This window comes from Thamnophis sirtalis, unplaced genomic scaffold (assembly GCF_051295495.1).
Source record: "Thamnophis sirtalis isolate CommonGarterSnake01/CBP01778 unplaced genomic scaffold, rThaSir2_p1.2 scaffold_8, whole genome shotgun sequence".
Taxonomy (NCBI): Eukaryota; Metazoa; Chordata; class Lepidosauria; order Squamata; family Natricidae; genus Thamnophis; species Thamnophis sirtalis.
The window spans coordinates 38,884,636-38,903,385 of record NW_028261388.1 but is presented as its reverse complement, the minus strand read 5'-3'; the positions used below and the strand labels follow the sequence as shown (position 1 = coordinate 38,903,385).

Here is an 18,750-nt window from a genome sequence, read left to right as displayed (position 1 = left end):
TGTACTTATTGAAAAAGTCACGTGAAAGTTTCAACCTCCTTCCAACTGCAATATATGAACTAGATAACATGTTTATGTAACTTAATTTACACAACTAACAGATTTATCAAACATCCAGAAAATTTTTCCTAAGCATTTTTGAAAAGTAGCCCACTTTTTTGGAGGGGGCAGTTCTAACAACACCTGGAACCAGCATTACCTAAGGATAGAATATGGTGGTGAGCATGGCAGTGGGAAGTCTATGTTAAAAATCCCATAATATTTTGAATTGAAGAAAGGACAGCATTAGTTTGAAATAGTTGATAAAATTGTTTCTCACATCTCTCTCGCATCCTTCTGGCTGGGTCAAACTGAGCCAATTCTTTCTCAACATAGTACAGCACCTTCATAGAATCTCTGTCTTTGTCAGTTTGTATTCGGTAACCCTTGTGCACTGCATAGAGAAGTAAGTGATTAGTAAATGTATTCTTTCTAGGACACAAATATTTAATATTCCATTAGGAGGTCATTGTGCTATGATGTATAACTATCCTACGAGTTTTTAAATATTTAGGAATATGTTTTATTAAATAATAAACTAACTACTGATGATGAGGAGGTTCCCAAGTCCACTTCAAAGTGCTGCTTGTCATCTTTAAAGCCCTGCTTGAGTCAGCTTCGATCTGTCTCTCTTTACCCTAGCTTTCTCTGAATTTCATCTGCTCATTCAGTAACATCTGACAGAGAGAGCTTGCTGGGAATCCCAGCATCAATGGAATGTAATCTTCACTGACTTCAGAATTCAAATTTTCTTCATGGTTTTCCTATTCTTTTGGAAACAGAAACATTCCCAACTAGATATCTGCCACAACTACTCCTAAATTCATATTTAGACAGTCATAAAACATAACTCTTCATTTGAGGGAGGGAGAGAGGGAGGGAGAGATAGAGAGAGATTACCACTTTGTGTTCCTGCACCAGATTCACTTGGTGCCAACGGAGGTAGATGTGACTTCTCCACAAGGACAGCATGAGATGGGACGCCACTACCCAAAACAGTAGGGATACAGTATGGACCTGGGATTGATGTGACTGCTGGAGGATATCCAGCTTTTGCAGCTTTTCCTGCTTCATACACTGAAAAAAGAGTAACAAACAATACTTAAAATATATCAAGCAGCAGCTGTCCTTTCCTTGTTTAGCTAGCAGATAACCCAGTCGATACTGGCTAATGTGAAAAATGAAGGAGGATTGGATCTGATCCCTATTTGAATTGGAGGCCATGAGGAAATCTCAGGTGTGTAGGCTACATTGGAAATGGAAATAGAAAACCTAAAATCATTAGCTGAGCACAACTCAGAAGAGTTGTCAGACTAGCTTTCCTCAATCTTGGAAACCTGGAGGAGATAGGATATGTGGGAATAAGCATTATAATGTAAATTTAGTAAAGTTGTTTTGAAGAAGCAATCTCACTAGAAGATATTCCAGAACATAATTTACTTATTAATGCCACAAGAAAATTTGGTTTTTGAACTGATTATTTGTACAAAATTGAGCAGTATCTTACAATGAAATTTGAACAACTGAATAGACAAGTCCAGGATATACCATATTTTTCAGACTCTAAGACGCTCTGGTCTATAAAAAGCACTTAGCTTTTGGGGAGGAAAACAAGAAAAAAAATCTGCCTCTGCCTCCTAGCATCCATCTGGTATTCATCTGGCCCATTCGCTGCAGCCCATTCACCACGGCCCGTTTGCCGCCAACCCCCGTTTGCCATTCCCTGTTCGCTACCACTCCTCCGCTGCCCCTTTGCTGCTGCTGCAGCCATTTGTCGCAGCCAGTTTTCCTCTCCCACTGTGGCCCATTCACTGCCGTGGCCCATTCGTCGCCACCATGGCCCCACTCAACACCACCACTGTGGCCCATTCTAGAACAGCTAATCAGCGGTGCACCAACCCCCCCATCACAATATTTGCTGTATAAGACGCAGAGACATTTCCACCCACACTTTTGGGAGGGAAGTGTATCTTATACTCCAAAAAATGCGATAAATGGTATTTGAAATAATATAACCAATCACTCTCTTGCTGGTGAGGGGATTGAACTCAGTGACCTCATTTGATATTTCCAACTCAGCGATTCTCCCTTAATCTCATAGCAATTTACCTTTACTACCATCGACAGTTAATATAAAAGGACCACTTGTTGAACAGATATGGTAACAAAGTAGGATTAATACAAACAAAAATGTGCCCAATGAAATTGTATGATTGTTCTTTCTCAACATATAGTCATTTTGATTCAGAAAGATGAGTACCATTTTATACATGCAGTAATTTTGAATGCATACCTATCTTCTCCAGTACAATAATCCAGTTCTTTTTAACTAACTGAATTTGTGGATGAATTTAAGGTTTGAGGTATATTGGATTTACATGCTGCCCTTTTCCCAAGGACTTAAAGTATTCAAAAAAAACCCCAATTGATATGTACAATAAAAATTTAAAAGTTAAATTAAAATTAACAACCAAATTAATCCTGTATTTTATTCTATTCAGCCAGGCCAGCTTGCTGGAAAAGCCAACTTTTTAGGGTGCGTCGGAAGGACCAGAAGTCGGGGATTATGTGAAGTTCCAGGAGCAGCTCATTCCAGAGGGAAGGCGCTCCCACAGAGAAGGCTCTCCCTCTGGAGGTTGCTAGCCGGCACTGTCTGGACAACGACACCCTGAGGAGGCCAACTCTGAATTTAAATGTCATTTAGCTACCACTGTTGATTGAAGCTGCTGAAATGTTATGAAAAACTTTCAAATCATCAAAAATGAAACAGCTGCTTTAAAAAAATAACACTTTAAAAAGTTAACATTGCAAACTCACACCCAATAGTGGCTTTTTGCTAGTTGTTAATATACCCGCTAATTGAAACTGGAGAAACCTGCAAATTGTCTGTGCCAATCTCCATATTATTTCCAAAGATCTCAACAGTTTAAGATGAGCTCTTGAGAAAGCTTGTAGAATTGCAGATAAGAAGACTGACAAAATCTAGGTGTGCTAGCAAAAAACCTTCACTATTAGGTACATTATCCTACACTAGCAGTACAAATAAATTGTAAACTTTGATAGTCAGCTATACAACAAGTTAAATAAGGTTAAGGTTAAGGTTTATTGTATTTATAAACAGTAACTTGTTTATACAAAAGGTCAAAGGAAGTTATACTAACAGACATGTTTTAAAAATGTTCTAAAGCAGGGCTCTCCAACCCCTGGGCCACAGACCAGTGGCCCATCAGGAACCAGGCCATGCAAGTGGTAAGCAAGCAAGTGAAGCTTCATCTGCCCATGTGCAGAATCTAGTTTATATGCAAAACCATCCCCCCCTCCCCCAGTCCATGGAAAAATTGAAAGGTTGGGATTCCTGTTCTAAAGCAATGTTTCCAATCTCAGCAACTTTAAGATGCGTAGGCTTTCACCTTAAAGTAACTAAAGTTGAGGAACAGTGTTCTAAAATGTCATAGAACAAAGTAGTTCAATTTTATTCAACCTCCAGTAATTACATGTATCTGGTTAAACATGGTTTCACCTAGCCTGGGAATATTTTGTTGCTATCCCATGAATAACATTTATATGAAATTTAGTCCTCTTCATGACCAGATAATTTAAGTTTTAACTTTTTATATTGATTTTTATACTGTATGTACCCTAACTATAATTTTCAATCCGATGAATAGCAATAGCACTTATATACCACTTCACAGTGCTTTACAGCCCTCTCTAAGCAGTTTACAGAATCAGCATATTGTCACAACAATCTGGGTTTTATCAACCTCGGAAAGATGGAAGGCTGAATCAACCTTGAGCCAGTGAGAGCAGTCAGCAGAAGTAGCCTGCAGTACTGTATTCTAACCACTGTGCCACAGTTCTTAGCACATAATTTTTCTTTATATAAAGAAACATATTTTATATAGACAGATAGACAATGTATCTTGATGAAATATTTGTTTACACTTTGATCTGCATTGTATACAGTTACTCACATGCTCGTGGACAGCAGCAGGTCTCTGGACAGAAAGGGCAACGAATGTAACAGCAGCAGTTATGAGGGCAGCATTGGCACCAGCAAATGCCGACTAGGAGAAAGAAAAGGAAAAACCCCAGGATCACCAAGCCCACAAACATCCATTCTGTAAACAAAAAGAAGATACATGAATGAAAAGTTGGACGTGGATTAATTGATCAATGAAATACAAATAATAAATGAATTGCACAATACATAGGCTGAAAACAAATGCTAATCTTTAGTTTATAGTACCTCTACTTATTTGATAAAATTGGTTTAAATTAAAAGTAGACCCATGAATCTGAGTCCTACAACTATTTAAGATAGAAGAAATAGTGTTTCTTGAGAGGGTCTATAAGGAGTAATACACTGTGGAGAAGAGAGCTGACGTCGCGATGGCACAACATGAGATCTTGGTGTTCCAAATCGCAGTCGAATTCCTGCTGCTGGATGGTCCATTCGTACTTAAACCGTCCCGCAGAGACGGTGATTGAGAAGGACATCTCCTGTTGATCTCAGGGACACCGCAAAGTCCCTGAAAGATCCAGGAATAGCCTTTTTTCCGGTGACAGAAACGCAGCTAATGAAGCTGCTGAACTTGAGACAGTTCCGGAACGGGAAGAAAGTGGAAAAAGAAAGTGTGTCTAATTTGTGAGGAAATTTTATTGTTAGAGGAAGAGACTAACCAAGAAAATTTTTTAAGTTAAGTTAAGATTGAAGACAAAAGACTGTAGGCAGCGAGATTGATATGTATTGAACTTAGTGTGTTATCCAGTTTCTAATTTCTTTCTTTTTTTTCATGGATGGAACTTTTGCAGGGGCTCCCTATTTTTTAAACTGAATGGATTAATTTTTCTTCTTCTTTTTTTACTTTTGCTTATACCTATGGATTAAAATTATCCTTCTTTTTTTATAATGCTTGATTTGGTTGATTGGATTTTTTTTTATCTCCATTTAAGGTTTTTCTTTCTTTCTTAAGCTTGGAATATAAAGAAGAAAATAAGAAGGATTATAAAGAGGGTTGTAACAACAGGAGGAAAAGCAGTTACACTGCCACTTAGAGGCTGGAGGCTGGATACATTGTTTTTCCTTCTTTCTCTTTGATCACTTGAGATTCAAGATTATTTCAGCTTGTTTACTGACAGTGATAGTAGGAAGTGCACAAGTTGTTTATACAGGTGCCTTTTTGAAATTTTATCACTAGCTATTGGAGAGAAGACAACATTTTGACTTGAAAGATAATAAATGAACCTGTTTGAAGTGTATTAAAATAGCCTTGAACCCTATAGTGGCAGTATCTGCAAAATTGAAAGAATGGCCCAGCAGGAAAAAGAAACTGTAACATTGCAAATGATTATGTTTGAAATTCAAAATCTATTAGTTGTGACAGAGAGAATTGAAAAGTGTTTGAAAAATATGGAATACAAAACAGAAAAATCTGATGGAGAAACTGAGGATGTTTACCAAATGAAGAAAGTGGAGGACAGAGTTCAAAAGATGGAAGAAAAAAATGAGCAAAGAGATAAGAAAACTGTGGATACTGACAACAAAGTGAGCGTGGTTGATAATGGCAAGAGCGGAATATGGAAAGGGGAGATGGATGGATTGGAACTCTACTCCAGACTTCAAAGCACAGAAGAAGAAAAGAGAGAAAAATTGACGGAGATAAGGAGAGAAATCTTGATAGAAGCTCTAGTGATAACCAAAGATAAGCTGATGGAAAGAGCAGACCTCTCTTTGCTCATTTCAAATGGGTATTTGTTCTGTTGTGGAAATTTGAATTTGTTAGCTGAATGAACAGCTAAAACAAATTGAGCATGGAGAGGTGTGAGGATTTCCATCTAGAACATAACGTAAGTTAAAGTATGGAATTATTTTGAAATACATTAAACAATGCAATAATGAATAAAATAATTAATTTTATAATAATGACATAATAAAAACAGTGTAATATAATATGCAATAATTTAAACATCATAAAGTTGACAAATCATAAAAACTCATAATAAATGCTATCTTACAGTAATAATCAATGTGTGTGGTCTGGATGCTCTTTGATACCATCTTGTTTTTATCCTTGCAGTTGTTTCATTAACAAACTGGGTAACATTGTCACCAAACTAGATAAGATCCTCAGTTACTAGGTAATGAAACGACTGCAAGAAAACTATCAAGAGCACCAGAGATCCTACAGCTCAATCCAGAGGTACAATATTCTCTTTTATCAATAATTAATTTTGAAACTAGTCATTCCCTGGCCAGCTATTCCCTTGTTGTTCGGTACCTCAACAGATCAAATATAGTTTCATGGTCTTTCTAAATGTCAATAGAAAAGAAGCTATCCTTAATTTGAATACAAGCTAAAATAATGACTATTTTATATAACCAACATTGTGACTTTATTGGATTTACAAAGAAGCCTGTGGTGTTGAAAAAGAACTGTTAGATTTTTAAGTATATTTTTTTTTTAAAAAGACCAAGAAACAATTTAACAATTCTTTATTAATGTATGTTTATACTAGAATATATACATCCAAATGTTGTAAACTGGTACAGTAGGCTAGGTAGAAAAGGCTAGTAATGGAATCAAAATTCCCTAATATGGTGCTGTTGATAAATGCTGGTATTCAAATCAAATGACCAGGCAGCCATTATTCTTGTTAGGAATGAAAACCAATACATCTCAAAAAAAATCATACTCGTAAAATCTGCTCTGAATATAGCGTGAGATAAAGAATGGCCAGTCTTTATATTGCCAGGATCTTTTGGGGGGGGGGGGGAATAAGAGGGCTAAAACAGGGATGATGACGCAAAGAAAGTAGACCCATGCAACACACTCATGAAAATAATTTCTGTTTTTTAAAGTTTTAAATGGGAACATTGTTTTAAGAATGCAATAAATTTGATCTCTAAATAATGTAAGCTTGCTTACTGAACATAGTGTGAAACAAATAGTAACCTATGAAATGAGGCTTGGGGTTGACATGCATACATCCCTAGTATTTCAAATTCACTCAACCTTGATCTTAATATTTGCCTGAATTATATCAATTATACTAATAATTTGAAGAAGAAAGTTTGTATACTTCAAGTAGTATTTAGAACATAAACATACTTCCCATGAAGTAACCATATTTATTTATACAATCCTAGCCTCTGAGTTATTGGGAGAGAAAGCAAGATATAAATCTAATTAATAAATCAATAAAACACTCTTTTTACATCTCATCTTGACTTTAAAAACCTTACCACTTCCCCCTACTCTCCTTAAATTGAAAAAAGTTATTGAAGAGGTAAGGCTTCAATAAGGCTACAAGGAAAAGCAGGGAATAAATTCACAAAGTACAGTAGAAAACAGAAGAACAGAAAGTGTTAGATAGCAGAGTACCTGACATAATATCCACAGCAAATCTGGGTAAGAGACCAGCAAGCATCCCTGTCCTGCCTAGAAAAGACAGGAGGAATGGAAAGAAGGAAGTTAGTGCAGGAAAATCACTTCCCATTCTTTGTCTCAACATTAAGCTTATAGAACTGCATGGTATAAAGCCTATATATTGTCTTTTAGCCTATTGATCATCTCTGCTTTGTTTCTCATGACATAAGCATGTGTTATGAAATGCTGTTTTAAATATTGTAACAAGTTCATTATGTCATCATTCCATATGCTAGCTGATACCATAAGGATTTGACAGATACTCTTGTGTTTTCTTGACCATTACATATTGATACGTTACCTAAGATTTTCAAAAGTTACCCACAATCCATATGAAGTTGAACTTACTGTATGTATGAATATTGTCGTTCTGTTCTGCATTTTATATTTGTTCCAGCATGGATAACTTTATGCTTTATTTCATTAAATTATAATGGCAAAATGTCACCACTTAGGTAGATTTTAACATCATATGCTTTATCTTAACTAAGAGGCAACTTCATTTGGCCTTAATCAGGTTGTCATCAGCGCAAGAATGCAGGTGGGAATACAGTAATTGCTCTTTTACCATATCAAGATTTTCCTTTATAGAACCCTTCCATAAGATGGTTGCTAAACATTAAGAGGATTTTTCTCTCCTGCCGATGAGCTACTGATTTTGCTGCCAAGTTGGCTGTTTGGCACTGCTGCTCCCTGAGTTTCAATAGAAGCACATAGGAATGACCCGATGACTTTTGGATGACCATAGACCCAACCTGGGAAGAGGAATCTTGAAGATTGCAATTCCCAGTATGAGAGGCCAGAAAGTCAGGTACCCATTTTTTCTTCTTGGCTGATCATTTTTTTAAACAAGACTGGGGTTTCACTACTTGAAGTTTCATTTTTAACTTTGCTTTTTATCTCTAAGTTAATAGACTGGTTGAATGCTGACCTATTTTAATCCCCTGCTACACTTTATCTGTTTTCTCTGTCTCTCTCTCTTTTTTTTTTTTTTTTGGATCTACTTTGCTGTTTTGAATAATTATTCAATTTATGTAAGGAAGTTATAGCACCGTGATGGTGAACCTATGGCACATGGAGCCATTTTTTAGGGCACTCAAGGCATTGCCCTGTCAACTCCAGCATGCATGTGCACGCTTTCTGGCTGATTTTGGCTTTCATTTTTGGCCATTTTCTGCCCTCTGGAGGCTTCCCGGAAGTTCCCAAACTTCTGGGTTGCCTGTAGAATCATCTTTCTCCCTCCGGAGGCCTCCAGAGGGCAAAAAACGGCCCTATGCGCAAACTGAAAGTCGGGAAACAACCCGTTTCTGGCCCCCAGAGGACCTGTGGGGGTGGGGGAGGCTGTTTTCACTCTCCCCAGGCTCCTAGAAAGCTTTCACCTAAGGATGGTGAAAAACAGGTCCACCATGTCATTGTGTACCAAAAGTGGGGGGAGGGGAGGGGTTTCACGTGCATGCACATGGGGGATCGCATGCCCATGTGCGCACACGTGCATGACACCCCCCCCTGTGCTCCTCCTGCTTTTGGAACACGATGGCAAAAAGGTTAGCCATCACTGTTATAGCATGTTTTTGGGTAGTGAAAGTGTTTTGACTTGATTTTCATTTATATTGGACTTTCACTACAGGAATTTTGCATTTTATTAATTTGCAAAAGTTTGGACCTTATTTTTTAATTTTTTTCTTTTAATTTTGGATTGAAATGTCCAAAAAATATCCTCTCTGTTTCTCTATACATTATTTATTGTGACGAATATCACTTAACCATTCTTTGTTCTCTGTCCTTGAAGAGCTTTCTTATCTTGGGTTGCTAAACTACAAGAGAGCAAATAATGTATCAGTTTATAGAGAAGGCACTCTGGCTGGCATTTTCGAAAAGACTGCTTTTTAACATACAAACCCAATTTGAAAACTTTTTTTAAAAGTTTGACAAAATAATAATGCTACAAAAAATGCCCAGATGCAAGTAACTATAGTTAAACCAGATTTACAAAAGGAACTTGGTTTGAAATTGGCAAATTCAGTGGAATTTGAAACTGAAAGAAATATGGACCTTACAAACTTAGAACTGACTGAATGGATAAGTTATAAATTGGTTTTCCTTAAGACTGAGGGAAATATTCAACTGGAAAACAATTTCATCTGGATTTTTTTGGGAGATAGATGGATTTTGGAGAATGGACTTATCACATTTAACCAATTGATAAGAAATACTATTTAGAAGAAAACAAGGATATTTGATCCAGGACTAATCAGCTGGGATGCTTTGAGATAGATAAGAAGCTGTGATAAATTTTCTATAAGTTAAATACAAAAATGGATTGTTAACAGGATTTTTTGAAATTTTTTGAAATAGCAGCAAAGACCAACAGAAAATGAAGAATGCAATAAAATTGATGCAAAATATATCAAGATCTGGAAATGTATCATTCTGAATACTCCTAAACTGGGATCGGTATAAAACAAAATAATATTATCTATACATGTTTTGTCAAGTCTTAGAAAACAACCATATTACTATAGTCAGGACTGCAAGGAATGATCCTGGATGTTCCACTCCCAAGAGTGGATTAATAGCTGGCTTCCAAAAATATAATGTTCTTCAGACGCTGTACACACCTTCTGAAAAACTATTTTCTTTACTGGTTTCACAGATTTCTTCTCACCCTCCCCTTCTGCTCACCACTGTTCTGAGAAATAAAATCTGCAATGGAATTCACTAAAGCTCTCTTTTTATTAACCATTTCAGCAAAGGGCTGGGTAGAAAAGTGAGGTCTAAATCTGAGTGCTAGAAGATTTGAATGTGTCAGAACTCCCAATATCCAACCTGTTTTAAAATAAAACCTAAGTAATTCTGCCACAATTGTATTTTTTTTTCCTATGCACTGAATTAATTCAGTGATAACCCTTCTCCCTACCGGTGTGTAATTCTCCTCCCCTGATCCTCATTTTTAATAACCACTGTTAAGTAGGCTGCTGAAAAACTCTACAGCTGACCCAGCCATTCTTTTTAATACCGGTGGTTTCCACAGCAACAGAAGGAGGAGATAACACACAAGCTTGTCATGAATGCTTGCTAATTGAAGGCCAACTTTCCTCCCACAGGGATGAGCAACACGTGAACCAAAAATATATGGAAAGGACAAAAGAACACACATTGATTAGGGTAGGGAATGTTCCGAAGCTGCTAGAAATGTGATATGAGAAAATGGAAGCATTTTTATCAATTAAAAATGATATATTCAAACTATAACAGCTGTGACTACATGATGTTTCCATAGGTTTATTTCTCGAAGAGAAAAGAATGCAAAATCAAGGAAAGGATCAGCAAATGTAGAGTTGCTAGAATTTTCAGAATAGAACTCTGATGTTCTTAATAATGAGGCCCTCTGGATATAATTGATTACAATTTATAAAAATTGGGAATTATGATATCATAAACATAAGCTTTAGAATTATCACTCAAAATCAGTTTGTAGTCAGGCATCAAATTAAAATCAAATACATCATGATCAAGACATTAGTTTGGAATCACTGTTTAAAAACATTTGATTCAAATCAGAGTGTAGTCATTACCAAGACCAATGGTACTTAACATGTGGTCCGCAGACCATTGGGGGCCATGATGTCATTACAGGGGCTCCACAAAGGCTTGAAGAAATGTTATGATTTAAATCTTAAGTCTTGGTGATCCAAAGCCCATGGCCTATGGTTAAGAAAATGTTGAAAATCATTGACCAAGACTGTTCCTATCATTCAGTTGTTCTTTTGTACTTATTAATGCATGTTGAACTAGCAGTCACACGAAGAAGTAAATATCTTTTGAAGGGGGTTATGTAATTCACTATTGGTTCCACACCCATGATTATCAAGAAATGCTTTTTAAAAGTAGCTAAAATTCCATTTTGTTGTAAATATTTTTAGAGGTCCTGGTTTTAGAGGAAGGACACTGATTCAGGACAGCTGAAAAGTATAATTTAGCTGTACATGTGTGCAATTTTTGTTTGTATATTACTTCCAATTAAAGAAAATATTCCTTCCGGACAATTGAAACTAGAGAACGGGGGTGGCGGAGAGGACAGAGAGTTTTGCTTTCATAATCAGAAAGGATATAGCAAGGAAAGTACTTGGGTCAATTACTGAATAATAATCAAACTTCATAAAAAACTTCTAGTACAATGATTATCCAAATTGTATCTTTGATGTTTTAGACACTGATGCAAAAGAGGAGATTAATCAGCTTTATGGTCAACTTCAATCTTAAACTGACTGAATATGCAAGCAAGATGTGCTACTTGTAGTTAAGAGATCCAAATGCCAAAGACATTGGAAATATTAAAGAGGAAAACATAGTTGGACCGTATGGTCAAGTGAAATATAACATTGATTTATTGATTTCTGCTACTCTAGTGAATTCTTCGTTGTTAACATAGTCTCCCAACAACCGAAACGATACCTATACCAGTGATGAATAACCTTTTTATCATTGTGTGCCGAAAGCACCCATAATGCAATGCATGTATGACCCACGCATGTGCCCGGCACCCCTGCACATATGCACGTGACCCCTTGCTTCCCCTGCCCATGTGCACGTGACACCCCCCACGCCTCCCCACCCCCGCATATGTGCGTGCAACACCTCCCCACTTCCCATTTTGGGCCTAGTAGGCCTCCCTGCAGCCTCCTGGGGGCAAAAATGGGACACTGGGGACTTCTCCCACATCCCTCCACCCCCGCACATGCACAGCAGAGTTCCAAAAATCAGGTGGCCGGCAGAAGGCATGCACGCATGAGTGGTGAAGCTGAGCTGGTGCAATGGCTTACGTGCCCACAGAGAGGGCTCTGCGTGCCACCTGTGGCACGCGTGCCATAGTTTCGCCATTACGGCCCTATACCCTATATCAGTGATGACTAACCTTTCCCGGAGCGAGTGCCCAAAGCGTATGTGTGCCTGCGTATGTGTGCCAAAACGCAATGCATGTGCGTCCCCTGCATCTGTGGCCTGCCATCACACAAGCATGCATGCTCACTGCATTCCCCCCTGCCCTACCACGCATATGCCCAGCTCCTCACACGCACACACACACACCACCTTCACGCATGCTAATGCACCCATCCCCCATCCCTCACCATGTGCAGCAGAGACCCAAACACCACCTGGCTAGCAGGAGGCACACGTGCATGCACAGCAGAGCTGAACTGGGGTGATGGCTCACAGGCCATTAAAGAGGGCACTGCATGTCACCTCTGGCACACATACCATAGGTTCGCCATCATGGCCCTATATTATCAGATAAAATACACAGAAATCAAAGTGACTATGTTATTGGTACAAGCAAGTATATGAGCTCAGTTATGACAGCAAAGAAGTGGCTAGGACATTACTATGAAACAGATCACAAGCTGTTCATATGCTAGTTCCAAATTAAACTAAAGCATCACAAGAAAGCCAACCAGTTTCTATGATATGATTTTAAGCATATACCTACCATTTTAAAAAGAAAACATCAGTAATCACTTTGAAGTCTTAAACCTAATTTATAGAGAACCAGAATAGCTGAGTAAAAAGAGACTACCATAATTTAAGAAAAAGAAGAGAGAAATCCAGACATCCGAACTAAGAATAAAAAATGCTAAGCAGAAAAGATAATTCAAAAACAAGACACAGAAAGTTCCCAGGAAGGAACTTAATAGAAAGCGATTAGAAAATAAATGCGTCATTAACACAACATATGAAGACACTAAAGATGAAAAGAGATAAGGAAAAACAAGAGGTCTTTCAGATCTTAAAATTCAGAAGGACATTTCAGTTTGTATTTGATATGCTAAAAATGTAAATGAACAGATTCAAAGAAAAACAAAAATCCCCCCCCCCAAAAAAATCAAAGAAAAACAAAGAAATATGGGAGGGAGAACTATATGTTGAGCTGCCAAAGAAGAATCTGTAAGGTTCTATCAAACAATGCCAGGAAATCTGGAAAATGACACAGTGGCCAGCTGATTGGAAGAGGTCATTCTACACACCAATAACAAAGAAAAAAATCTTAATACCAAAGTATCATACAAAATCCTTAATTTCACATGAAGTATTATAAAATAATACTTAAAATTATCCAACACTGATCCACATGGGATAATTGAAAAAGACAAAGAATGCCCAAATTGAATCGATACGTTTTTTCACTGTTTACACAAAAGCCTCAGTTGTGTCAACAATGTCAAGTTGTGGATGCTTTTAGGAAAATGGGAAACTCAGAACATGTCAGAATATCACAATGTCTTTAGATCCCCATACAAAAAATACACAGGTCAGAAAGCCACAGACCAATTAAACATACTGAATCAAATTAAGTCTAGGTTGGCAAAGAAGTGAGAGAAGGCTGTATATTCTTTCTTATTTATTCAAACTATATACTAAATATGCATTTAGGGAAGCCAGATTGGAAGATCATAGGAGTGGTTATAAATTTGGAAGAGAACTATCAATACCCATGCTGTGCTGATGACACTACACTGATAGCTGGAAATATCAATCATATAGATGTTCTAGTGATAAAAATAGAACTAAGATTAAAATAGAAAGAAGAATTTAAAAAATGACAACAGACCCAGATTTAGAATTGACAAAAAAGATACTAAAAAGTGAATAGTTTCTGCTTGTTATAATTACCGTATTTATCGGCGTATAACACGCAGTTTTAAAACTAAAATTGCAAGCTTAAACCCTGCCTGCGTGTTATACGCCGATACTGCGTGTTATACGCCGGGTCCCAAACTGCCTGCTCCAGCTGATTCACCGGCGCCCATGATACTCATAGAAGTGCAGCATCCATTTCATGGCAGCATCGGCGGCTCTCCAGCTACCCTGCCTGATATAACCCCTACCTTGCAGCAGTGGCGGCAGCTCTCCAGCCACCTGCTGTTCGCTTTAACCCCATCATTGAACAAGCGGCGGCTGGAGAGCCGCCCGCTGCCTGATTTAACCCCATCCTAGCAGCAGCGGCTCGCAGCGGCCAGAGAGCCGCCCGCTGCCTGATTTAACCCCATCCTAGCAGCAGCGGCTCGCAGTGGCCAGAGAGCCGCCCGCTGCCTGTATTTTTTCTCCATCATTGCGGGTGCTTACCTTCCCGCCCGCCTGCTCTCTGGTCCCAAGTGTACGCGCTGGCATTCTCCCAATCAGCTGTGAGTCCGCAGCCGCCCGCACTGCTGTTTTAAAGGCTGCTCCTCAGGACCCTCCGAGGCCACCGTACTTCTGACGAGTGACGTCCCTGACGTTACGCTGAGGACGTTACTCGTCAGCGCAATTAAAGAGTAACCTGAGTCTGCTAGTCTGCTACAGGCTTGTTATGTGGCGCAGGGGGAAAGAGTATGTGATATGGGGGGTGGGGTTATATGGTACAGGTGGTATCAGGACTATGTGGTACAGGGGGATTAGGTTGTACAGGTGGATCTGGGGGGGGGGATTAGGTGGTACAGGGGGATCAGAGGGGGGAAAATGATGTGACAGAAGAGGGTGGGGAAGTAATTCATGTTCTAATGTTATAAATTTTAATCCAACATTAAGTTCCGAGCTTCCAAGTCATTTATTTTTAATGAAAAAAATTTTTACTCAAATTTTTGTGTTAAAATGGGGAATGCGTGTTATACGCCGGTGCGTGTTATACGCCGATAAATACAGTAACTATCAACAATAAAGAAACCAACAATCAAGAAATATATCACAGATTAGTACTTGGTAGAATAGCAATGAACACTTTGGGAGACATAATCAAACATCATGATATGTCCATATATGTCTACGCCTACAACAATCAAAATATTTGTGCAAGACACGGCTTCCCTGTGACACTTTATGAAGTTTGGACTTTGAAGCCGAACAGAAAGAATATTGTGCTTTTGAATTTTAGTATTGGAGAAGACACCTGAAAATACCAAGATACCCAACAAAATAAACTAATGAATCATGGAACAAATCAATTCAGAGTTATCACTTAAATAAGAAATAGATGCCAGGGTCAAATTATATTCTGGACACATTATGCAAAAGCCAAATTCTTTTGAGAACTCTGTGATGCTTGCAAAGGTGGAAGGAAAAAGAAAAAGAACAAAAGGACCAACCATCAAGATGAATGGATTCAATTATAGCTGTAATGGGTAAATCACTGAAAGGACTAGGATGAAATAGACTCTTCTGGAGAAAATATATGTGAATACTAACAGTTGATATCAATTTGATGGTACATAAACAATCAAAATGATCAGAGATTAGTAACAGGCACAGCAAATAAATTGGTTTTATTTTCTATCAAATCAAGATTCGAATGACACTTGTGGTAATGAAGAAATGCTCTATGCTGTCACACTTTAGATCTCTTATCAGTATATAAAACCATTCTATTAAAAATATATTGAAAATACACAATTGTTCTATGCTGCCTTTCCTTAATTCAGTACAAAAGGTCCACTCATACTTTGATGGTCTTCTGACTTTGCCTTCAATTATTTCTTCACTCATATGATTCGAATAAGGTAATCATTGCTTAATGACCACAACTCGGACCTATAACCCTGTCATTAAACAACATGATCATTTGGTGAGACATCACAAGACTGCAACTAGCAGTTTTACTGCCAGCTTCTACAAAGACTTTGCTTGTCAGTAGACAGCTGTGAAGTGTGCAATGCAAATCGTAAATGTAAGAACCAGTCATAAAGTTACTTTTTCAGCACTATCATATCTTCAAAAGATCACTGAACAGGGCAGTTATTAAATAATACTACCTGTATATAATTGCCTCAAAATTATCTATTTTAACACACTCAACTATTCATGTTCATGTTCTATCTTTTTCTTATTAAGTGACCTTTCAAGTTTTGAAAAATCTTTGCAAAATTCCTTTACTCTCATTGTGCCCTGAAATTAAGCTTAGCAGGCCTAACTGAATGCATAGTTTCATATCAAATGAAATACAGTATATGAGATTTCTCTCTTCCTTCCCCCCTCTAGCCTGCTTCTAACACTCATATCTACTATCATCTGTGTTGTATCAAATTTTAGGATGTAAGCTGTTGGGCAAAGAAGCTAATAATTTCTTTTGATTTACAGAGATATAATTATATACCTAATTAACAGATTATTGTTGCTTATATTTGTCAATTTTATATTATACAACACATTTGTTCATTTGTAGTTGCCACATTACCAATTCATTGTTACCAAAAATTTGTAAACAGTCCCAAAGATAATGGCACTTTCTTCTCTTAAAGTGAAAATCTGAGATCATATGATTTTGAAGCATATCAAACCTGCATTCAGTATATACTTTGATGAGAAATCACATAAAAAACATGGATTTTGCATGGTGTTCAGTGGTGGCAAAAACGGGGAAAATAAAGTGAATTTATTATGAAAGCACATAAGGATTTTCCTTTCCTTCTTATACTTACTTATTTGTTTGTTTGTAAAATTTATAGGTCACCCATTTTACTTCAAGGTAACTCTAGGTTGCTTTAACCAAAAATCTTTTTTTATTATTATGTGCCATCCGATTGGTGTTGACTCTCAACAACCCCATAGATGTATTTTTCCATGACAATCTGCCCTTAACCTGATCTTTCAGGTCTTCCAAGAGTGTAGTCATTGCAAATATAACTGAATTCCTTTATCTTGCTGATAGTCATTCTCTTCTTTTCTTTCCTTCCACTTTTCTCAGGATTAAAACTTTTACTAGAGAGTTAGGCTTTCACATAATGTGTCCAAAGTTGGGGAGGAGGAAGAAAAGGAGAAATATTTTTAAAAAGAAACAAAAAATAAAAATAAATAATAAGTCCATTCATCAAAATAAGTCTAAATATTTTCAACATAATCTTTCTCTAATATTTCAACCAAAATTCTTATCCCATATCTCATCTTTTGCCTATTGGCAAATAATAAAACCTAATCTTTCAACTTTAACCAGCAAAAGTTTATTAAGAGAGTTGTTTATGGCTGTGGAATGTGATAAACTGTGATATTATAATTGAGAGATTTGTTCACTCTTTCTGTTTGTTTTCTTGGCTGCCCATGTTATAATCAGGAATCTTCTCTAATACCAAGAGCTTCAATATTCTTCCTTTGCTTTTTCAAAATCTTAGAGAGCCACAGGGAACACACAGGCTTGTTCTTTTGTCATTTTTGTAGATAATAGATATATCATGGCATCGAAACATCTTTCCAATGACTTCATGGCTGCTCTATGAAGTGTTAGTCTGCAGCATCTAGAAGAAATTGCTGCAGAGAACAAAGAACTATCAGACCTTATAGATGCAATTAAACCCCCAAAGTCAGTGTGGAGACAACTTGCAGTTTGCATGCTGATTCTAACCCCCCTTCTGCCACTTCAGGAGCTATGTAATATAGTATTGGTGAATTCAGTGGCAAATAATTGAACAAGAGTACTGTAATTTTCTGTTGGTTCAAAACAAATAGAGGTACACACAGAAGAGAGAAAAAGAGGGGTAAAGACATCATCATATAATTACATATATTACATAATTTGGCACTCTTAGCTGCCAAAAAGAATCATTAAAAATGAAATAACAATAACAATAATTATCTTCTAGAGATTGAAGTAAGGAATATAGGTATGAGTAACATGGTATTTGAATAGGGCTGATATACAGTAAATATCCCATACTAATAAGTGGCACTTCCTACTTGTCCCAGGACTGTTTCAAGTAAGGGACATTTTTCCTGGGTGAAACAAGCTTTCATTCCTGCACGGAAGAACATTTAGTCCACATTTCCCTTATCTTCATAACTGTACAATGCAATATATCCAAGCCTGGAAGAGGTGCCAAAACTCAGTTCAAAAGCAAAGTCTGAACATTATGGCGAGATGGAGAGAAAACAAATTTAATAAATAAATAGGATACGGAACAATCCAATAAGTAAAAACAGCATATTAAGCTATCCAAGGTAACATATCACTCTTCCTTCCTTTTGTTATTGCCTTTTCTCCTTGGATAGCAAACTGAAGAAATTTGATAAATAGATTATTTCTATTAATGCAGACAAAAGACCCCTATAGTCATATGTCTATGTTTCAGAGCAACTATTTCCCTACTATTCTTTCTGCATGGCCCAATTTCTTAAGTCTGTCTCAGAAGGTTTGAATATTCAAATGGCAAGTTTACCCTTCTTTGTATAATAATAATCTAGCACACACTGACATTTTCTTCATTCCTACTGTATACTGATTATATCCCTTGTGCAAGTACATATAACAGCTGCTTTTCAGTCA

At 37.3% G+C, this 18,750-nt stretch overlaps 1 protein-coding gene across 2 annotated transcripts in view; it reads right to left on the bottom strand.

Moving 5' to 3' along the window:
* The window catches only part of ILDR2 (immunoglobulin like domain containing receptor 2), an 81,105-nt gene that overhangs the window by 8,889 nt on the left and 53,466 nt on the right, over positions 1-18,750 (bottom strand). The window contains exons 6-9 of one of the 2 annotated variants that reach the window (XM_087721486.1): positions 7,425-7,481; positions 4,014-4,160; positions 940-1,116; positions 320-433 (exon numbers count right to left, since the gene is read on the bottom strand). In XM_087721486.1, coding sequence (XP_087577612.1) covers positions 320-433; positions 940-1,116; positions 4,014-4,160; positions 7,425-7,481 — 495 coding nt within the window. The remainder of the gene's footprint in view (positions 1-319; positions 434-939; positions 1,117-4,013; positions 4,161-7,424; positions 7,482-18,750) is intronic. The other variant, XM_087721487.1, reaches the window with a different exon arrangement.